This window comes from Lacerta agilis, chromosome 17, assembly GCF_009819535.1.
Source record: "Lacerta agilis isolate rLacAgi1 chromosome 17, rLacAgi1.pri, whole genome shotgun sequence".
Taxonomy (NCBI): domain Eukaryota; kingdom Metazoa; phylum Chordata; class Lepidosauria; order Squamata; family Lacertidae; genus Lacerta; species Lacerta agilis.
Genome location: NC_046328.1, coordinates 5,554,886 through 5,578,660, shown reverse-complemented (window position 1 = coordinate 5,578,660; position 23,775 = coordinate 5,554,886). Strand labels below are relative to the sequence as shown.

Here is a 23,775-nt window from a genome sequence, read left to right as displayed (position 1 = left end):
GCCCCTAGATCCTCAGCTGCAGGAAGGAAGGCTCTGTCATTACAAGGCTGGCATAATGATGATGCAGCCACACAGAAAGTGGGTTCCATTTTGTGGGGTTCCACAGAATGAAAGGGGGAAAAGAGTGGTGGAGGGCATTCTACACCTGACAGCAGTGGCCAAACTCATAAAAGGTCTTGCCTGAGAGACTGTGATGAGTCAGAGCACATAACGTAACATTTATTTATTTGTTTGCTACATTCGTGTGCCACTGACAGGCTGATGGAGGGGCCCTCGCTGTTTCACTTTGTCCTCCGATACTGTGAGGCAGAAAGTCCACTGGTGGTGATGGTGGTTCTGGGAGATGAAGAACCAATTGGCAATTGGTCATAGCTAGTCCAATGACGGGGGCCTAAGTGTCTCGCCTTTACCTTTGAAGCAAGCAGTCTAGTGAAATGGTCACTGATGAAGGACATCCTCTGAGGCAACCAGGTAGAAATTAAATGTGGGAGGTTCATATGAACCAAGCAAGGGGTTGCACAAATGCCTCCAAGCACCCATTACTTTATCTGTGGGGAGAAGGGTAAGTTGTTTGTTCACTCCTCCACAGGATTAACCACTTCTGTGGGTCACTGGGTGTGCCGGTGTGAGCAAAGGTTAAATGTGGGATGAGGCTGAGTTTTCCTCATCCCTCCCCCCTCATTTTCCTTGTGTAGCATGACTTTTAAACTGCAATCCTGAAGCCACACTGGCAGCCTTTTTTCACTGAAGTGCATTGAACAAATGATTTGACCAGCTGTAAGGTCCTCTGTTGGTTGCTCATGAGTAAGCAGGCAAAACTCCGAGTTTCCTTTAAGAGTTATATTGTGCAAACTATGTACAGTGCAGAGCTAATAAGTTCATGCCTGTATCAAGCATCGTCAGAATCCGGGAATGCCCCCTTCCAGTTCTGACCCCAACAAAAGAGCTTCGGTATACAGAAACCCCACCTCCCATCCTTTCGTTTCATGCCTTGACGCCTTTGGGGCACCGGAAGCTGTGTGTCTCTTTCCTCGCCCCTTGAGCGAGAGGAGTGCAAGGGCTTTTCAGCATCCTCAGAGCCTTCTCCCTCCATACCCTGAAAAGCCTGCCCCTCCCCGCTCGAAGCCTCGCTGCTCCCTCGGCTGCCAGAGGAGGTGCTGCTGGTCAGGTGGGACCGGGGCTCTCTGTAGCATCCCAAGTGCCCTTCCATCACCATGCGCTGCGCTGGGGACAGTTCCCTGACACCAGCCAATGGAACAAAACAATGTGAATGTGGCTATTCATTTAGACAAAAAAAAAAAAAAAAAGATTATGGTTTGAACTTGCCTCAGTTTCAAAGCCCCTGGCAAACAACGGACAGCACACTCCAAGTAGAATTTGGTGTGAGAGTTTCCAAATCTGACTGAAATGAAATTTTTCGTGGAGCATCCTCCCTCCCCAGCTCTCCCTGCTCTGCTCCTCCCTCCACTTCTGAACAGCAAGGTTTGAATAATGACGACTTTGCTCAACGCAGGAAGATTTCCATCAGCTTTCCTCAGCTTGGGTAATCACACCACAGATATACGAGATTCCTGTGTAATAAATGGCCATAAGGGCATTACATAAATCTCCTTATGTTTGAAAAGGATAAATGTAAAGCAAACATCTCATAACTTAGTTGTATCATTAGCTATAAATAAAGAGAGAGAGAGGAAGGAAGGAAGCAAATGAGATACATGGACTTTTTGCTACACCTGTGAGGGATGGCAAAGCACAGTGAGATGTGTGTCTTGTCAATGAATTCAAAGGATGGGTAGGTCAGGGAGTTTAAATGCTCTGGTCAACCCTGATAGAGCTATTGGCTGTCAGGATTGGACTGGGTTTGGAACAGGGAGTCTCGGAGTCCCAGATCCAACTGCAGACCACTCCAGGGTGGTTTGGGGACTTTCTGTTTGGAAGTCCCCCAAAAGTCTAGAACAGTGCTTCCCAATTAGCTAATTAGGTACTGATGACCACCTATTTTTCAAAAGCCAGACCATGGACCCCTTACTTTTGAAATTTTGATAATTCTATGGTAGTTGCCTGTGCAAAGCAATTTTTTTTTTGAAGAAAATGTGGGGTGTTGTTGTTGTTGTTCAGTCATTCAGTCATGTCCAACTCTTCGTGACCCCATGGACCAGAGCACGCCAGGCACACCTATCCTTCACTGCCTCTCACAGTTTGGCCAAACTCATGTTAGTAGCTTCGAGAACACTGTCCAACCATCTCATCCTCTGTCGTCCCCTTCTCCTTGTGCCCTCCATCTTTCCAAACATCAGGGTCTTTTCTAGGGAGTCTTCTCTTCTCATGAGGTGGCCAAAGTACTGGAGCCTCAACTTCAGGATCTGCCCTTCCAGTGAGCACCCTAATAATCAAAGGATTTTATTTATTCTAAAAAACTATTTTGTGATGTTAGTACAAACTGCCTATCCCCAGGCAGCAGGAAAAACTTGTTTCTATTGCTCCACTACAATTGATTTTAAGAAAGCAATTGTGTCCCTAACTTGAAAGTGTTCTACAGTATGTGCAGAAGACTATTTATATGAGAGAGCATTCAAACGTGCAATTCCTTACTTGTAACCTGAGATGGTACATCTTAGCAAAACTTTGCAGCATGTGGTTATGCTAACTGAGGGGTCTTGCACCTTCAAGACACAGGTGAAGGTTTGGTCAGAGCTTGATAAAGTATTGGTGAAGACTGAGTAGAAAACAGCTGGAATTTTGTATTGTTGGTAATAGTAGTAGTAGTAATTTATTTATTTATCTACTTGCATTGGCATGCTTTCAAACTGCTAGATTGGCAGGAGCTGGGACTGAGCAACAGGAGCTCACCCCATCACGAGGATTTGAACTGCTGACCTTCTGATTGGCAAGCCCAAGAGGCTCACTGGTTTAGACCACAGCACCACTGCCGCAGCGGGAAGGCAAATGGCATTTCAGTGCGCACTGGTTTCCGTCACGGTGTCCCGTTGTGCCAGAAGTGGTTTAGTCATGCTGGCCACACGACCCAGAAAGCCATCTGTGCAGGGCCAGGTAGATAATGTGCCCCCCCTTTTTTTACCCTGGGGATCTCCGAAGTCTTATAAATAAGTACGTATATAAATAATTTTCACATTTTCATATACAATAGTGCTTTTTTAAAAATACATAGGGAAAAGGATTATTTTAAATATTTACATTTAAATAATGGTGAGCGATTGTGAATATGCCGACCGAGGCCCCCTTTGGAATCGGAGGCCCGGGCCAAGTGGACCATATGACACCCCACCCCCTCTGTTTGGGCCTGCATCTGTGGACAAATGCTGTCTTCCTTGGCCTGAAAGCGAGATGAGCGCCGCACCCCATAGTCTCCTTTCACTGGACTTAGCTGTCCAGGGGTCTTTTACCTTTACGTTTTAAAGGTAAATGGACCCCTGACCATTAGGTCCAGTCGTGTCTGACTCTGGGGTTGCGGCGCTCATCTCACGTTACTGGCCAAGGGAGCCGGCGTACAGCTTCCGGGTCCTGTGGCCAGCATGACTAAGCCACTTCTGGCGAACCAGAGCAGCGCACAGAAACGGCGTTTACCTTCCCGCTGGAGTGGTACCTATTTATCTACTTGTACTTTGACATGCTTTCAAACTGCTAGGTGGGCAGGAGCAGGGACTGAGCAACGGGAGCTCACCCCGTTATGGGGATTCGAACCGCCGACCTTCTGATCAGTAAGCCCTAGCCTCTGTGGTTTAACCCACAGCGCCACCAGCATCCCTTCCTTTACCTTTTACCTAGTAATAATTTATTCTTATTATTTAGTGCCCGAGTTTCATCCCTGGCTTAAAGAGATTGATTTGTTAAATGCAATACTTATTTGGAGTGAGGTTTTTATTCTTGCTGATTACCCAGTAGAAACAACCAACTTCTTAATTTATTAGGATTCTGGAGTGCATCTGTTTCCTCCCAACCCCAAAAACCCACATAGCTTCCCACAGAAAACAGGAAAACAACATCCATGTAGGCTGCCTTTTGCACTAAAGATGTATTGATACATCACCCAGGACTGGTATGAGCCAGGCCAAAGAACTCAAAGAGGAAGCAAAGCAAGGCTAGTGAGGAGGGTGGCCTGGAGACAGTCCCAAGGGTCAGACAGGGAAGTTAGAGTGCTGCCTTTGGCCCTTGGTTTTAATATTCACCATCCCTGATGCAGAGTATTCTATAAAGTCATAGTGTTCCCTCTCCCTCTCCCTCTCTCTCACCACCTACATTTAATCTCCAGCTTTGCTAGTATCAAGAACACCACATTTTTCTTTACATCTGTTTTCTATCTAAGAGGCCATGCAGTCTGGTTAATCCTAGAGGCGGACCAAAACAGCAGGTTGGGCTCTGCATTTCCAAAGTGAGAATGCCCGTTGCTGCTGCGTCCAGCAAAGCCTTTCTACGAGCAGACTCATTTTTTGTGTGCCTAGCATGGAGTGAAACACAAGAACGTAATGTCATTGGTTCATCCAGTTCAGTACTGTCTACACTGACTGGCAGTGCCTCTGCAGGGTTTCAAACAGAAGACTTTCCCTGTCTTAGGTGAAGATGCCAGGAATTGAGCCTGGAACCTCCTGCATGCAAATTATATGGTCTGTTGCTGAGCTAGTTACAGGTAGGTGGCCATGTTGGTCTGCCATAGTCAAAACAAAATTAAAAAAATTCCTTCCAGTAGCACCTTAGAGAAATCACAAGACAGAGAAACCAGTAGGAGAACACTTCAATCTCCCAGGACATTCTATACAAGATCTCAAAGTAGCTGTCTTATTACAAAAGGATTTCAGGAATAGACTGGAAAGAGAAGTTGCTGAATTGCAACTTATTACCAAACTTAAAACCATGGAGAGACCTGGTCTGTATAGAGACATTGGATTCTGATCTCATTATACATGGTAATTATACATCTCACCCCTTGCTTTTTCCTGTAAGACCAATTGCAGTCGTTAACAGTTGTCAACAGGTTTTCAACACCTATCAGCCAATCACACATTCCCACCACCCTTCTGAGTAATACCCCTCTCCACCCTCTCACTATATATAAGGGTCTGGTGACTTCTGTTTCAGTGTATCTGAAGAAGTGTGCATGCACATGAAAGCTCATAACAATAACAAACTTAGTTGGTTTCTGGAAGGATTTTTATTTTGTTGCTGAACTATGAAGCTTCCTCTGAAGTTAAAGTGAGATTCTAGTCCTCATGGATCTGAATGAAGGGCAGAATGCAATAGGAACATAGGAATCAACCTTCTACCAAGTCAGGCCACTGGTTCATCTACCTATTTTTATTTTTAATTTTTATTTTGCACTGTCATCAGCCATTACAGGGCAACATCTTGTACCTAATTCCATGTAAGACTTGCTGTCACTGGAAAATGATATCATCCCAAATGTCAAGCACAAAGAGTTGGTCTTCTTTTGCATGACAGGAGCGAGACAAAGACAGTGGAACCTCGGTTCTCAAACGTCTCTGTTGAATGATTTGGAAACCGAACGCCGAAAACCCAGAAGTAATTGCTTCCGTTTTTGAACGCGCCTCTAAAGTTGAACGGCTTCCGCTGCATGTTTTTTCCACTTTTTTCAATGGATTTTGCCAACTGAGGATTTTGATCCTCGGTTTCCGAATGTTTCAGAAGTTGAACGGTCTTCTGGAACGGATTACATTCGAAAACCGAAGTTCCACTGTAGTTGCTTTCAACTGGGGGGGGGGGGGGACAACCTCCTCCTGCCACAGAAGCTTGGATCGAATACATGTAAAAATATAGTATTTATGCTTATCTCACCATTCTTCTAATTTTCTCATCTTCACAATCTTAAATTAAGTTCTCCACATTTGCATATCAGCTGGCAATTTATTTCTGCTATTTTATTTTTAAGCCTTCATGAAAATTCATCGTCATTTTTTGTGCAAATTTCCATGAAGAACGAACAAATGCATTGCGACCTCCCCCACCCCTGGCTTTAAATTGCTTTTTATATATTGTGTGTCACCTTCTCAAGTTGCACTGAGACTTTTTACTGTGATAAGTGACTGATAAATGCATTTTTTCCCCCTTTGGCATGCTCACTAACATGAACATTTTTTTAAAGGCACACTTTATCCTAGTAAATGCTTTTTTTTTTTAATACATCACTTGGCTGGAAAACTCCACAGCAAAATTTGAAGAAGCGTGCTTTTCAAAGAGTGCTGCATGTCGGTTTGCATATTGTTTCAGGAAGTGAAAATTAAGGAGGTTCTCTTTTCAGCGCAAACTGAAATGAATCTCTCCCCCACCTGTATTCATGGGGAGCAGTCTGAGAGAATGCCAGATAAGGAATAAAAACCTAGAGCAATGTCCGTTTTAGGATTCTGGTGTAAGAGCAGCACAATGTTTAGTCCAGTCTCCCATTGGACCATTTCTTTTTGTGGGTGTGTTTGTGTAAATGCTTTTTATTAACTTATTATCACAGCACATACAGGTGAAACTCGAAAAATTAGAATATCGTGGAAAGGTTTATTTCTTTCAGTAATTCAACTTAAAAGGTGAAACTAATATATGAGATAGACTCATGACATGCAAAGCGAGATATGTCAAGCCTTTAGTTGTTATAATTGTGATGATTATGGCGTACAGCTGATGAAAACCCCAAATTAACAATTTCAACTTTGGGGTTTTCATCAGCTGTGTGCCATAATCATCACAATTATAACAAACAAAGGCTTGACATATCTCGCTTTGCATGTCATGAGTCTATTGCCATTCCCACAGCATTCCTACAGGGTGTATTTTCCAATACCCCTCTGGATCTTCGACTCTGCCCAGGCATCAATGGAAAGATAGATGACTTTATTCACTTCTTCCTCTACTGCCCACTATATGCCTCAATAAGATCTAGGCATCTCCCTCTAATCCCGCTGACTATCGCCAGAGACGATGACCACATGAAATATCTACTGGCGGATGCCAACCCCTTGGTTTCAGGTGTAGTGGCCATCTACATATTACAGGTCCTGAAACTCAGGACCACCTTTTTGGCCAACTTTCCTTAGCCTTAGTCTTATGTATATTCCCAACATGGACACTGTCGCCACGCCCACTAGTGCTTTTTACTTTGTTTTATCCAGTACGATTTTACTTCCAATTGTTTTAACTGTATCTGTTGTATTCTTTGCATAATCGTGTCAGGCTACTGCCTGGTCTTTTACTATGTGCTAAGGCCATAGGGCTAATGCAATAAATAAATTGATTGATTAAACTCCAGTAGCTAATGAAAACAATTGCTTACATCAATGGACTTTTCCACGATATTCTAATTTTTCGAGTTTCACCTGTAAACACATAACACTACAAAACTACAAAAGAAAACACAAAATAAATGATAAACTTATAGCCATAAATCAGCAAATATCTGCACAGGGACTTATTTTATCCAATCTTTAGTTCTTATTCTATTCTAATAGACTTCCTCCTCAACGCAGGTCTGATTTTAAACTTGATAAACTGTTTCACTGCACCATTTCTAAAGGTTGCAGCAGAAGTCTTTACAATCAGCCTCAGACGTTCCACTCAGCTGGCAGGTGTCACGCAGATTATCTCATCAACTTAACCAAAGCTGCTTCCAGGACAATCAGTTTCCTTTCCTTCCCCCATATTTTTGCAAGGTTGGAGACAAATAATACCTCCCCCAAGAGCTGAAAGTGATACACGGTTGTGCACACGTGGATTCTTTTCTGTGACGTGGCGGAGCAGGTCTTACAAAGCTTCTTTGAGTATTTTACAAACCTGCAGCCCTGGTTTGACCTCAGGTTATAGCAGGACAAAAATAGGAATCTGCCTTATATAGAGCCAGGTGATGGGTCTACCTAGCTCAGTACTGTCTACACTGACAGGCAGCAGCTCGCCAGGTCCTTTCCAGCCCAACTTAAAGATGTCAGAAACTGGAATGGACACTCTGCACAGCAGATGATCTATCACAGAGCAATGGCTCTTCCCCAAATAAATAGCCAACTCAAAACCTGATATAGGAACATAGGAAATTGCCTTATACAGAGTCAGACCACCTGGACTGGCTTCCTAGGATTTCAGACTATACGCCCTCACTAGTCCTACCTTGGAGGTACCAAGGATTGAAATGGGGGACTTTCTGGATGCCTCTGAGCTACAGCACTTCCGCTTGCAGCGTGTCTGTGTCAAAAGGGTCTTGAACTGGGTTTGAGGCAGGGACCAGAACTGATTCAATCATAGAATTATAGCAGCGTAGAATTGTAGAGTTGGAAGGTACCCCAAGGGTCATCTGGTCCAAGCCCCTGCAATGCAGGAATCTCAGCTAAGGCATCCATGACAGATGGCCATCCAACCTCTGCTTAAAAACCTCCAAGGAAGGAGAGTCCACCACCTCTCGTGAGAGCCCGTTCCACTGCCAAACAGCTCTTACTGCCAGTATGCTCTTCCTAATGTTTAGCCGGAATTTCCTTTCTTGCAGGTGGATCACTTCCCAGATTGCTGCCTCCCCTCCGCACATTATTTCAGTCAGATATTGTCCTCAGCCTGCAGCAATGCTTCATTTGGGACATCATGGAAAATGTAAACAGCAGTGCCCAAACTTGGTCACTTGGTGCTGACAAGAGTACAGTCGTACCTTGGGTTACGTCCACTTCGGGTTACGTTTTTTTCGGGCTATGTACTCCAGTAACCCAGAAGTGTTTTTCGCTGCGCATAAGCGTTCTGTGCAGTTTGCGCATGCGCAAAGCACGATATCGCGTTTTCGCGCATGCGCGATATCGCCATTCGGCTTACGTACTTTTCGGGTTAGGAACGGCACCTCAGAACCAATTAAGTATGTAACCCCGAGGTACCACTGTACTGGGAATGGTGACAAATTAATGTATGGTGCAGGGCTAGGCAATAGGAGTGGCCTGGCAACTGCCCAGTGTGGCAACCTACTGACACTAGACTTCATGGATCCTAATCTAGAACATCATGGATACACACACACACACACACACACACACAGAGGCATTAGAATCTTCATCAGTCACAGAACATAGCAGTGATGGCCCCTACAATAGTACTACGCCTGTGGCTTCCCTAAGCCTGGTATAAGGCAGTATGGTGTAGTGGTTAGAGTGTTGGATGAGGGACCTGAGAGACCTAGGCTCAAGCCTCTGCTTGGTCATGAAGCTCACTGGTGGGTGACTTTGGGCCAGTCACTGCCTCTCAGTCTAGGCTGTTGTGGAGATTAACTGAATGGTAAAACTATGTACATCACCTTTGGCTGCTTGGTGAAGAAAGGTTGCATATAAACGCAATAAAAAAACAAGAAAATAAAAAATGGCCTTCTAATCTTCACAGTCAGTGGAGCAGCATTCCTGGCTACTGAACTTCAGATTCCGGCTCAAATGCCTATTCTAGTAACTGGCCCCAAGGCAGTGACATAATGGTAAATTTTGAAGCTGCTTATTTTGGAGGTGCTTGTCATGATAGACTATGCCCCCCAAGGAGAGTCCGGAGGCAGGCAGCTCTCCCTCCCCTATCTATATATCCACAGTACAGTATATACCACAATACCCAATTTATTAGTATCATCATGATTGCAATCTTATGCATAGTTTCTTTGGAGTAAATTCCACTCAACTCAATACTGCACAAAGCACAAGGACCTTTCAACAAAATAAGGACTTTGGCAAGCTGGAAATTATATATATATATATATATATATATATATATATATATCCACTGGCACCTTAGAGACCAACTAAATTTGTTCTTGGTATGAGCTTTCATGTGCATGCACACTTCTTCAGATACCAAGTGTGCATGTACACGAAAGCTCATACCAAGAACAAACTTAGTTGGGCTCTAAGGTGCCACTGGACAATTTTTTAAAAATTTTAATATATATTTCTACTGCGTCAGACAAACACAGCTACCTATCTGAATCTGGAAATGAAATTGTTTGCTTTTAATTAGGAATGAAAACAACCTTGGCAAAGAAGTGCAATCATTTAAACCATTAGTGGGAACCAGGGACACCTTCAAAGAAAAGGAAGGGTGTATCCAACCTCTGCTTGATCATTTTTTCCCCTTTTCACTGCCTTCTCAATGCTAAGCTGTCACAAACAAACTTGAAAGCCTTGTTATCACCTCATTTGGTCAACAGAGCAGGCGAAGCCTATCAGTCACCCAAGCGTTTTAGCAGAAGATGTCTTTACCCCTGCTCTGAAAAATGTCCCAGAGCTGTATTCGTATTCACCTACATCAGGGTTTTTGGGCTAGACACCACAGTCACTGGTCAAGATTGAGGTGTGCCAACTCACTAACTGGCCCTGGCTGTTAGAGTCTACAAACTGGAAGCAACAATAGCAAGATCATAACCCTTCAACTCTCTTTTAGAAATTATTTTCTGTTTCTAGCCTCCGGAGGGCTATCTGCCCCCAAAAGTTATTTCCCCGCTCTCCACTATGATCAGTCCTGCATTAACGTAATTCATATAAGCTTGAGACATAAATATGTTCATGTGTGGAATCCTTGGGGAAACCTTCAGTTGCCTAAAGCACTGGAAGAGCAGTTGTGACCTTTATCACAAATATCCCTTGACTGTAAAGCATAGAAATCAAAGGAAAAATTCATAAATAAAGCTTGCCCAAAAGTTCTTTCATCTAGGATGGGGAAACCTAGGAACTGCATCATGCAGAGTCAGGCCATTGGTCCATGTAGCTCTGGACTGTCTCCAATGACTGACAGCGGCTTTCTGGGTTTCAGACGAAGCCCATTCCCAGTCCTACCTGGAGATTCCAAGGATTGAACCTGGGACCTTCTGCATGCAAAGCAGATGCTCAGCCACTGAGCTACTGCCTTTCCCCCCAATCTAAGCTTGCCAGTGTCAGCAGAGAGCAGCCAGCTGAAAAGCCATCTGAGTCAACCCACCCACTGATCACACCCAGGAACACGACACATGCAGACATGCAGACTCATTATACCTCAGGATGAATTGGTCCACAGTGATGTTGTTGGTGACCGTCACCAAAGCGCTCACAACTTCTCCTTGTCTGATGGGTTTCGCTGGCAACCAGATGACGATGTTGCTGTCCAGCCACAGCTCTGTCAGCTGAGAGCTCTCCGGGGTCCTGTAGAGAGTGACGGAACCAATTCGCTGCAAGTGGGACATGGTTTCCCCTGACCCTTCCTTCCCTGGGCGGATGGCGTTCCCCTTCCGGATGTCTTCCGAAGTACACTCTGCTTTCTCGTCTGCAGGCTGAATGGTGTAGTAAAGCTCCACTGAGCTCCCTTCAGACTGATTGGATGCCTTTTTGCGGCCGGTGGCAACCGTTGCTGGGTTAAACCAGGTGGGCTGAAGTTCCAGGTCAGCCACACACAAGCCCAGATGACCCTTCAATCTGCAGCTGCCCCGAACCTCCCGTGTTTCCCGAAAGGCAAAGACTCGCATGCAAGGCAGCTGCTCTGTCATGCTGTAGTCATCCCAATCTCTTCCCACAATGTAAAAAAGAACTTGGACTTTGGGCCTGGTCAAATAGACCTTTTCACTCATGATGTACGCTTTAAGCTTCCAATTGAACGTAAATTTGTTGGTGGATCCAAAAAAGCTTGAGCTCAGCAGCAGGTCCTGGGGCACAGCCTGTTCCACAGAGAAGGGCCCATAACTAGCATTGATCACAGGGGTCTTCTTGGCTTTGTACGTGAAGAAGGTCTCCATTCGAGATTGCAAACTGGAGTTCCGCATGAACTCCTGGTTACTTTCTTTGAGGAAAAATGAACTCTCAGTGCTGGAGATCTGATATCTTACAGGTAGATATGTTGGCAGAGAGGAAAACTTCTGAACATTGTCTGAGGCCCCACGGCCAATGGTCACTGTTGGCAAAGAAGAAGGCAAAAAACAAAGAACAAGATGGGTCAGATGAGACAATGCCCAGTTAGCTATGATTCAGGTTTGTGCAAGAAAGATCCAGTTTGGTTCAGGGCCCGATTTTGTGTCCTTGATTGGGTCCTAATTCAAACAGAATCACTCCATGCTCAACATTATCTGAGGCCTGAATGCAATTAGGGACCTTGCAACATGCTAAGGTTGGCTGTTGTGGGGGTGGGGGGAGAGATTCCTGGACTACATCATCTCCCATTCTCTGTCTCCCCTCCCCACCACATGTTTCATATCCCCTCCTTGACAGATCCAGAGCACCCTGGGTGGCTCTGACCCTGTCCAGTGCTGCACAGTGTCCGAGGCGTCCAACCCACTCTGGACAAATCCTGGATTAGCCCAATTCAGTTTGGGATCTGGGATGTCTCGAGACCAGATGCAGTTATGGCTGCAAATGAAGTTTTATCAATCAGTGTCTCAAGAGTGGAGAAGTATCAGGAGTGGGGAGCATCATGCCTAGGGGCCAGATGCAGACCTCAACCTTTCTATATCTAGCCCCCTGGACTCTCTTGAGGCAACATGTTCTCTCTACAGACCATACCGTGCTCTGTACCCTCCTTGAATGTACCTCTTCCTTCCTGAATTTGTCCAATCTCCCATTTCAACTATCTAAGCCAGGGGTTATCATTATATCTTGTGGCAGCGGATTTGATTAAAAAATGCCCTATGTGATAAATAACTTTCCTTTGCCTGAACATAAGAAGAGCCCAGCTGGATCAGATCAAGGGTCCATCTATCCCAGCATCCTGTTTTCACAGCAGCCAACCAGATGCCTATGGGAAGCCTGCAAGCAAGACCTGAACATAACAGCATTCTCCCCACTTGTGATCACCACCAAATAATATCCATAAATTAGTCTAATCCTCTTTTAAACCATTCAAGTTGGTGGCCATTACTACATTTAGTAGGAGCAAATTCCATAGTTTAGCTAAAGCTCTTTCTGTTGTCTGTCCTGAATCTTTTATTCTGACCCAAATCTACCATCAGGCAAATTGATTATTGAGCTGAAATGAATTGGATTTATCATAGTCTTGCATTTTGGAACATGGTTGTTGCTATTAGAGACTAGCAATGCTGGGAGCTTGCAGAGGCCCAGAGAGCTGCAAGGATCTCACTTGCAGTGGTTGAGGCAAGGTGGGACTGCTCCCCTGCCACCACCACCCCATCCCCATTGTCACAGTGACACACCAGAGGAAAGAAGCAAAGCGTGGCATAGCACAAACACACTGGCAAAGCCAATGCGGCACTCCTGCTGGTGTGTTTGAACCTTGCCAATCTTGCTGCCACCTCATCCCTCCTTCTCACCTTCCCAGCACACCACAGTGATGGCAGTGACAGAACATAGGAAGTTGTCGTTTTATTGGGCCATCTTGCTCAGTATTGTCTACACTGACTGGCAGTGGCTCTCCAGGGTTTCCAGAAGAGAGTTTTCCCCAGCTCTACTTGGAGATGCCAGGGATTGAACCTGGGACCTTCTGCTTGCAAAAACAGATGCTCTACCACTGAGATACGGATCTTGACATCTCAGGCTTAGCTTTCCTCATTTTTTGCATTCTTTTTAAAGAGAAGATTTTAGCTGTTTAATAACCCGCTAAAACTTGATTTTATGATTTACAGGTCGCAAATTCTCAACTCCACCGCCATTGAAAAGACAGCCAGATTCATCAATATTCTGCCAAGGCATTGCAACGCAAACACATCAGCACCCGTCTGCCTTTGTACAAGCACGGAACTAGGTGGGATGCCAGCAAGTGAAAAGCAATAAAGGGAGATACTTTCTTCTGTTGAGGCAGGGATAGGAAAATAGCAATGAGTGCCACAACTCCAGAATGTTAATTTAAGGTGATGGACCTTCATATTTAATTCATGTTGGAGAGATAAGGTGGCAGGATTTGTTCCTTCCAAATGAGCAAACTGCCATTAAGAGCCAGAAAATGCAATAAGAAATAGTAATAGCAATCAAGCAAGAATAGAATATATATTTTGATTCTGCTAGACATGGGGGCTGGGGGAAGCTGAAATTTGCACACCCGTCCCCAGCAACCACTGGACACCTTAATCAGCAACCTCTCTTGGCTCCTGGGATTTAAGTAAACAATGCCCACACAATTTCTAGCATTTCATCACAGACTTAAGGACTATTTTTTATTAAAAGAAACCTGAATGGTAAATCCTACATCCTCAGGGATTTGAATCCTGAACCAGGCACCTCCATGACACCCCCGCCCTCACAAAAAGCAACAACAACACACCCCCAAGGATAGGATTCAAAACAATGTGCAGATACTTCTACAGCTGCTGAATCCATGTCCACCTCCAATTTAAAAATCCGAAGTTCTAGCCATCAGATTCCAATGGAAACACAAAGACTTCTATAGCTCTCCCTGTGTCAGAGGCCCAATGTCCAGCCTGTGGATGCTACAGCTGTAGTGGTTTACCGCACAGGGCAGGCACATAAAAAGCCAAAGGTTCCTGACAGTAGATATTCTTGACAGTTAATCAGACCTTTTCATTTAAAGACTTAGGCACAGCATGATCCTTACTTAACCCTGATTGCACAGAGGTCACGGATGAGATATCAAGCAGGGCCCAGACAGAGCCATGAAGTCTAAGCATCCCGAAGACCTTTTTTTTATTAAATTCCTCTGGGCTAGACTCTAATATCTTGGTTGGGTGCTTATTACCGGCCCACTGCCGTGAAGTGAAAATTGCAACCCCTGTAATAAAGGGGATTATCTATTTTCACCCTCCCCTGCAGGGATGCTTTGCCATCCGTCGATGTTTCGGGAGCCTTTACTGACACAGATCAAATGCTGGAAATCTGTGGACAAAGCCACATGAGCCTTTTGTGCTGAAATAAGCTCTACACAAAGGTAACCCAAATGCAGTGACCAAAATAGTTTTGTTGGGGTGTGTGGGAAGGTGGGATTAAATGTGCCTACAGAGATATATGATGGCATTCTGAAATGTAGTCCACTTGCAAGTTCCAATGGGTAGCAGTCAGTTAACTCCTACTCAGAGTAGACCTGATAAAATTAATTGAGCTAAGTTAGTTGTGCCCATTAGGTTCAATAAGTGTGCTTTGATTAGGAGTAACACTGAATGCCACCCAATGTTTCCAAAGAATTTGGAAAGTCTCATTGTAACCCAACCTTGATGATAGGAGCTTTTCTTCAGTGGTAGCATCCTAATCTCCCCGAAGGACTCAAAATGTTACCATGATTGGAGGTCATGGTTTATTGGTGCATCCAGTACAGTGTCCCAGCATATGCTGCAAACAGGCAAATCAAGGCAGAGTATAATGAACATGGCCAGGCTTTAGCTAATACAAAATAAAAAATAAAAAAAATCCTTCCAGTAGCACCTTAGAGACCAACTAAGTTTGTTCTTGGTATGAGCTTTCGTGTGCATGGACACAAAAGCTCATACCAAGGACAAACTTGTTGTTGTTGTTGTTCAGTCGTTCAGTCGTGTCCGACTCTTCGTGACCCCATGGACCAGAGCATGCCAGGCACGCCTATCTATCACTGCCTCCCGCAGTTTGGCCAAACTCATGCCAGTCGCTTCGAGAACACTGTCCAACCATCTCATCCTCTGTCGTCCCCTTCTCCTTGTGCCCTCCATCTTTCCCAACATCAGGGTCTTTTCCAGGGAACAACTTAGTTGGTCTCTAAGGTGCTACTGGAAGGATTTTTTTTATTTTTTATTTTTATTTTTACTATGGCAGACCAACATGGCTACCTACCTGTAACAGGCTTTAGCTAAGACATTGATCAAAGTTTCCTAGACCAGACAGATGGGAAGTTGCCTGCTCCTGATGAGGTTACACTCCCTCTGAAGGAATGGGTACATATTTTGGGGGTACCTCTGGATCCATTACTGGCCTCAGTGGCACAGAGTGACTTCCACCAGTTTTGGCTGTTGGCCCAGCTGCACCCCTCTCTAGACAGGGATACCCTAACATTTGTTTTCTATTACAGGTAGGTAGCCGTGTTGGTCTGCCATAGTCAAAACAAAACAAAAATAAAAAATTCCTTCCAGTAGCACCTTAGAGACCAACTAAGTTTGTTCTTGGTATGAGCTTTCGTGTGAATGCACATTTCTTCACATACACTGAAACAGAAGAAGAAGAAGAAGAAGAAGAAGAAGAAGAAGAAGAAGAAGAAGAAGAAAGGAGGAGGAGTTTGGATTTGATATCCCGCTTTATCACTACCCGAAGGAGTCTCAAAGCGGCTAACATTCTCCTTTCCCTTCCTCCCCCACAGCAAACACTCTGTGAGGTGAGTGGGGCTGAGAGACTTCAGGGAAGTGTGACTAGCCCAAGGTCACCCAGCAGCTGCATGTGGAGGAGTGGAGACACGAACCCGGTTCTCCAGATTACGAGTCTACCGCTCTTAACCACTACACCACACTGGCTCTCACCAGACCCTTATATATAGTGAGAGAGTGGGGAGGGGTATTACTCAGAAGGGTGGTGGGAATGGGTGATTGGCTGACAGGTGTGGAAAACCTGTTGGCGACTGTTAACGACTGCAATTGGTCTTACAGGAAAAAGCAAGTGGTGAGATGGCTAAAAATAGCTTTGTTGTGTATAATGAGATAAGAATCCAATGTCTTTGTTCAGACCACTACAATGTTTTATATATGGGGCTGCCTCTGAAGACAGTTCAGAAACTTCAGCTGGTGCAGAATTCAGCGGCCAGGTTGCTCACCAGGGCAAGGTGGTTTGAGCATATAATGCCAATTCTGGCCCGACTACACTGGCTGTCAATTAGTTTCTGGACCCAATTCTGGACCTATAAAGCCTTAAGCAGCTCGGGACTGCAGTACCTTAAGGACCGCTTCTCTTTATATGAACAGACCCAGACCCTGAAATCATCATCTGAGTGCCTCTTCTGTGAGAGATTTGGAGGGTGGCAACATGAGAATGGGCCTTTTCTGTAGTGGCTTGTAGAATGCTCTCCCCAAGGAGAATTTTAATAATTAAAATAATGATGATGGTGGTGATGATGATGTTACCTTCCTGTTGGAGATGGCAAAAGAGGTGAGGGCATTCAAATGGTACCTTTAAATTCTATGCAACCTCAGTGGAGCGTAAAGTTTTGGTATTCATCATCTTATAGATATAAGGACCTAACTGGGTTTTGCAGTTTGTCAGAAAAAACGCCTGCTGTTTTGGAGAGCTCTCCTGGGTCCTGAAATGTCCTTGACCAGCTACCTTGAACCAGTGCTGTGTTATTTGCTACATGCTTCCTGTCACTGGCTGACCTTTGCTCCAGGCTGAATTCCCCCAGATCTTGCCCAGGATTCCATGGGCATTTGTACCAGCAGAAATAAGAGGTCTCATCCAACAAAGATGGAATCAGATATCATATATTACAGAGATGAATCGCTGTATATCAGGGATGTACTGTGACATTTATGATTATGCATACAGCAGCAGTGAGGAGACTGGGGAGTGTCTGTGAGCTTCACTTCCTGAACCCTTGAAATCCCTGCAAATACACACACACACACACACACACAACCATGCACACACACCTTTTGCGGCATAAGAGTAGGGAGGACATTTTTGCTCAGTCCTATCAAATACAGATCCATTTCAAAAAAGGACAGACCCTGGACAGTCAATAGGTGTGTGTATGTGTGTGGAGGACCTAAATCAGATGCCTCAAACTTCCCATCTGTTTTAACACATTTAAAATGTGTCCGTTAATTTCACCAAGATCAGTCAAGCGGTCATGTCAGCCCTGGAAGAGTCAACGTGCTTTATTTATTTGTTTGCTTTCAACATAACCTTCACCAACCTTTACGGCATCCTCCATCAGGAGGCAGCCTCTGTAAGGTCATCGACCGGCAGGATAGGAGAAGCTCACAAGTTTCAATCACAAGAATCCCACAAGGTCTATAGCCAGCTTGCACATCGTTTGTGAGAATTAGCCAGGAGGTGAACAGAAAGACAGGCCTGTGGGATGAAAGGGCACGAGGATATCCAGTGTAAAAATAAATAAATGGATATCTGGAGTAAAAGGCCAAATTCTCCTTGCAATGCATAAATCAGAGTCAGCGGCCTGTCACTGAACATTAAATCAATCCATGATACTTTTCTAAGATGGTAATGGTCAGTCCAACCGCCTCCCACCATTAGACATTAAAGTGCATTTAAGAAGAATGAACAGGAAACAACCCTCCATTCTCAACACTTAAACTTCCACATTCGCTTCATAATTCTTTTGAGGGTCCACATTGGTGTGGCCAAAGCTTCACTGTGATGGGATCTCATGTGTCTGAACAACAGAATCGCATTGAATGAGTAGATTGCTCTAAGGGACTCCAGAGCTTGAACTGAGAAGCTCTGTGACCCTCTAGATCACTGGTCTCCACTAGAGGGTCATGACCTGACCCAAGGTGGATCGAAAAAGCAGCACTAACACAATGCAAATATATGGTAACGGGTTAATTAATGGGTCTCCAATTACATGTTTGGTTTAAAAGTGGGTTCCAGGTCTGAAAAAGGTTGAAGACTACTGCTCTAGACGTTGCTGCACTCCAATTCCCATAAGCCCTACTAGGATGATGAGAGTTGTGCTCCAACAGCATCTGGGGGGCTGCAGATTCACTATCCCTGCAAAAAAAAGACCTATGGGAAGAATCATAGCTCATTGGTAGACCTGACGTTTCTCTTATTGAAGCATGGGAGGGAAACAGAAACTGAGGTGCTCAAGGCAAGCAAGCATCTGTGCCACTGACACTGACAATCAGAAAGTGATGGGTCTGCATCCCAGTGACAGATGACATGCTTTGTCTTTAGAAGACTCTGGGTCCAATCCGTGGCATCTCCGTTAAAAGGACTAGAGCCATTAGTCCACCTAGACCAATACTGACTTCTCCATTGCATTAGCAAAGCTCTTTCCTAGCCTTTCAACCTCATATGCCTTTTAGCTGGTGATGTCAAGAATTGAACCTAGGACCTTCTGCATGCAAAGCACATATCCTGACACTCAGGGGCAGACACAGTGGCACAGATGTCAGACACTCTTGGACTCGCCAGTTTCTACTTCTCTTCCACCAAACTCCTCTCTTAAAGGTGAGCTTACGCACATAAGAAGCCACTTTATGCCAAGGAAACTCCAGTGGAGGCTGGTGCACATTGGGACTACTGGTGGGGTGGAAAGCAAGGAGGCCCAACTGTAGGCGGCACCAGAGCCAGTGGCAGACAAGGCCAACTAATTGTTAAGTTCTACAAAGGTGACAATAAGGAAGCTGAGAGCCACTGCCACACCCAGGACTTATTGCAAATATAAAGGCAGTGGAGGCTGGTCCATCAGGGCACATGACCTATTGCCCCACCAACCTTAGCTTGCTCTCAGCTAGCCCTCACCTGCCTGCCTTCTTACCTACAACCACTCCTAGGGTTGGTCTTAGCTGCCAGCTTCTTCCTCCTCAGTCTCCGTGTTGTCCTTGTAAAACTCAGAAGGGAGGAGGATGAGGAGGAAAGTGGAATTATTTGGCTCTGCCTCTCACTGACTCCACCTTCAGCTGGGCTTCCTACCGCCCACCCTACCAGTTCCAACAATCACCAGCCACCACTGCTCCAGAATCAATGAGAGATCCACCAGCAGTAAAATGTATCCCTCTGAGCATCAGCCTTGCATGGTTGTAGGACAATAGCTTGTCACCTGTGATTAAGGAGACCTGCAGGTTGAGGGCAGGGGAAGATCCGTCAGAGTGATGCTCAGCGCCACTGCTGTTTATGTCTCCTGCTACTTTATATGCTCCATCAAGTTAATACAAATAAAATAGGTCATGCCTTTATGATATAGGGCTGGGGGGGTGGAGAGAAATAATGCAGACGTTTCCTAATTAGGACTGCATTGTTCTGATGTTTGCCCTGTCAGGCTGCTCTTTTAATGCATTGTTTCTTTGTGTTAGGCCAGCTAATTAAAGAGGGGAGGAGAGAAGGGAAAGGCAAATCCTGGATCCGATGTCATTCCCCCCCCCCCTTTCTTTCCTTAATGGCAATGAATTTTTCTCCCCCTTTCAATTAGGGCCACCACCATTAATGGATTGCTCTGCTGAATTAATAGCTCAGAGGCAGTATAAAAATAGAACCCATTTTAATCAGAAGCAAGGACCATGACCCTGCCATTGCCATCATGGAAACACCAACACCGGCTATACTTGAAGTTGCTTCCAGCAAAAAGCTCCACGTCTCTAAGGATCTCCAGGCAGAGAACTGAAAACCAGGCTTTTGTGCCCTCCTTTTCTGTGGCATTTTTGCAGCTGGTCACAAGAGGGAGCGGCGGCTGCTGCTGCTGTACTGTCCACTTCCCTTGGGTGTCACCAATGCTGCTGGCCAGAAGGAGGTACTGCAGCTACTAACTTAGAGTTGTGGGTGTCATAATAGGGCTACTGTTTCAGAGCTGCAGCTAGCTTAAGGGGACTGACTAGGCCATGGGTAGGCAAACTAAAGCCTGGGGGCCGGATCTGGCCCAACCGCCTTCTAAATCCGGCCCACGGATGGTCCAGGAATCAGCGTGTGTTTACATGAGTAGAATGTGTGCTTTTATTTAAAATGCATCTCTGGGTTATTTGTGGGGCATAGGAATTCGTTCATTTCCAACCCCCAAAATATAGTCCAGCCCCCCACAAGGTCTGAGGGGCAGTGGACCAGCCCCCTGCTGAAAAGGTTTGTTGATCCCTGGACCTGGCACAATCCAGCCTTATAAAAACTCAGATCTCCAGAAGTCAACCTCTGGAAAGCCAACAACGAGAGCATGGAATCCAGCACTCTGCCTGCTGTTCATCCCCTCCAACTGGCATTCACAACAGGTCCCATTTAGCAGTTTGGGCTAGCCATTGATAGACCTTCTCCTTCACATTTTTTTCCCTCATCCCCTTTGAGTGTCACATAAGCCAGGATGCACTGCCACACCCCTTCTTAAGAATATACAACTTTCTAAGATTGTGCAATAATCTTCTAATTATACAATAACAATAATTAGGGATGCATTTCAACAATCAATACAGATCTCCATTTGTTGACTTTCAGGTAGAGCTTGAGCTTCTATTCTCTGTGCACATATATGGGCAAATGGTTTGGAGCATTCTAGTATCTTCTTTCTGAGTGACTCAAGTTGTGTTCTCCATGAAGTTTCATTGTACCTAACGGAAGTTGCACATAATGTGTCTTTTTCAGTATTCCTAAATGCTTACCTTTGGAGCATAAAATGGCTCCAAACACTTCCTGCTTCATACTCATTGAGCAGCTCTAGGACACTGGAAACCGGGACCCTGCTACTGAAATAGTATTGGATCTTTGACCCCCCCCCTCCCCCAGGACACCACACCACTGAACTAAACCTCTGTGGCTCAGTGGTTTGCCACAATGGCACCGTTTTGCCACATGCAAGCACTGCCTTAAAATCAGTAGCCATGAAAACAGAGCTCCCCCGCTAACAAAGCACTCTTGAGGCATAAAATACCTAAGCAGGGAGTTTCCAGGAGCAAAGACAATTCAAATTCTAGACTGTAGTGATGACAGGTGGGAAATAATCCATTTACGCCTGAGTAAAATCTACAGCAGTGGCCTGTGTGCCCCAGCCTGTGGCCAACTCCCTGTGGCACCATGTTTGTGGCTGAGCATCAAAGCCGCAAGTTGCAACCACAGGGCCAAGTATCTGGGATGCTATTCAACGGCCGTTTGTGCCTCCCAGTCTGCCAATTATTAATTGCAGTCCTTTTATTTACTGGTAAACCTGTCATTCTCTTTGATATCACATTTAATAAACAATAATAATAATTTAAATAATAATACTTTTGTAGCTGAAACCCAAAAGAATTCTTTTGAAACCCAAAAGAATTGTAATTGAAACATAACGCAGGAGTTCTTAATGAGAAACTATTAACAGGCATTCCCCCCACCGCCCAGACTCTGCCACCCCTGTTCCACCCCTCAGAACGAGCCTTGGCAACCTGAGCTGATGCCTGAACTTTCACCTTTCTCTTGGCAAAGAACCAGACTAAGTCAACATCTCTGGGCTGGTTTCCATTACCAGCTCCTGATTAACATACAGAAGAGTCATTTCTCCCCCTGCCCGCCTTCTTTCTTCCAAGCACCCAGCAGAACAGGAAAACTTCAGAAGAGGGGGCCTCCCGATTGATGTCTGACTTTGGAACTGAGCTCATAAAAAGGGAATAATTAAAACCAGGTTACCGGGGGGGGGGGGGAGAGAGAGAGAGGATAGATTCTTCAGAACTGTTTTCCCCCTCCTCTGCTGCTAACATTGCACTTCATCACAGCCTAAGAAAGGAAAGGCTGAAGGTTGTTTTGCATCCTGTCCAATGCTTAAAAATAATAATCTATTTGGATCTATCAGATATGGGAATTGCTAACATGCAGCTCAATGAAATAAGTTGCTTTTCTAGCACTTGGTGCACCGTTGACCCTCACGACAGGTCAAGTCAAGGGGCCTCTTGCATCTGCCCCCTAACCTCTTTGCTAGAATCATAATTCCTTGGTATAAATTGATGGTCTGGCCACATCTTAAAAACTTTGCACTAGTCTAATTGCTCTACCACAAAAACAATACTGCAAAACTGGAGGGGGAAAATTAAGGGGCCACTGAAGTGATCAAGGGGACAGAGATCCTTCCCTAGAAGGAATGGGGGAAATTTCACTTGGTCCTCATTTTTTAAGCAAAGCTGAACTTTTTTCGTTGTTCTGAACTATTACGAGGGTGGGAATGGAGTTACCCTTCCGATTTTGCACTTCCAATTTTGCAGCACACAGGGACATACATAGGAAGCTTCCATATACCAAGTCAGACCCTTGGTTCATCTAGCACCATATCATCTATACCGACTTTCCAGGTTTTCAGGCAGGGGATATTCCCAGCCCCACCTGGAGATACCAGGGATTGAACCAGAGGTCTTCTGCATGCAGAACAGATGTTCTACCACTGAGCTATGGCCTTTCCACACCTCTTAAGATCCACATCTTAATGGCCAAGATGTTGGACCTGAAACATTGACACACACACACAAAGCATTTACACTTGATCTTAGCTAATTACTATTATTATACTACTGTTGATGCATGAATTACAGCAAAAGAATCCCTGACAGAAAAACCCACAACGAAGGAGAGCCCATCACCTTCCAAGATAGCCTGATCCACTGTTGAGCAGCTCTTACCATCAGAAAGTTTTTCCTAACGTTTAGTTGGAATCTTCTTTCGTTGTCCAGTGCTCCCTTATGGAGCAGCAAAAAAGAAGCTTGGCTCAACCCACCGATCTGCTTGTTTGTTTTAAAAGAGGTTGTCCGATTGAAGAGTCCTACTGCAGGGGAGCCTGGTTTGTTAGGGCAAGTGGTCAACCTCAGTTTGCCCTCACCCAGTCCCCATCTGTCTGCCTCTGTACTTACAGCCAGTCCTGGGGGTGCCAGCTTCCTCCTCCTCCTTAGTCTTGCTCTCAGCAAGGAGAAGGAGGATGGGGACAAATCTGGAACAAGTTGGCTCTGCTTGTCTTTGGCTCCAGCTCCACCTGTTATTGGGGCTCCCTGAATTCTGCCCCAGAAGCCTCAATGGGCACCAAGCACCACTGTCAGAGTCAGAGTCATGGAACTTCACATCACAGCCATCATCACAGGGGGTACGATCTGGAATACCAAGAACATCAGATCTGGGCGAAACCTAAGCACAATTTCAATGCAAACAATGGCCTTAGATGTGGAACGACCTAATTTTCTTTCTTGGAACTTAGCAAAATAAAAATTAAAAAAAAATCCCAAGATATGCCCAAAGTGGGCCGCGTCTTCTTTTTCTGATTACTGAACAG

The 23,775-nt window shown here is 45.1% G+C and overlaps 1 protein-coding gene across 1 annotated transcript in view; it reads right to left on the bottom strand.

Moving 5' to 3' along the window:
- Positions 1-23,775, bottom strand: part of TMEM132C (transmembrane protein 132C) — a 266,114-nt gene that overhangs the window by 162,490 nt on the left and 79,849 nt on the right. Inside the window, 1 exon segment of the mRNA XM_033174396.1 lies at positions 10,986-11,874. Coding sequence (XP_033030287.1) covers positions 10,986-11,874 — 889 coding nt within the window.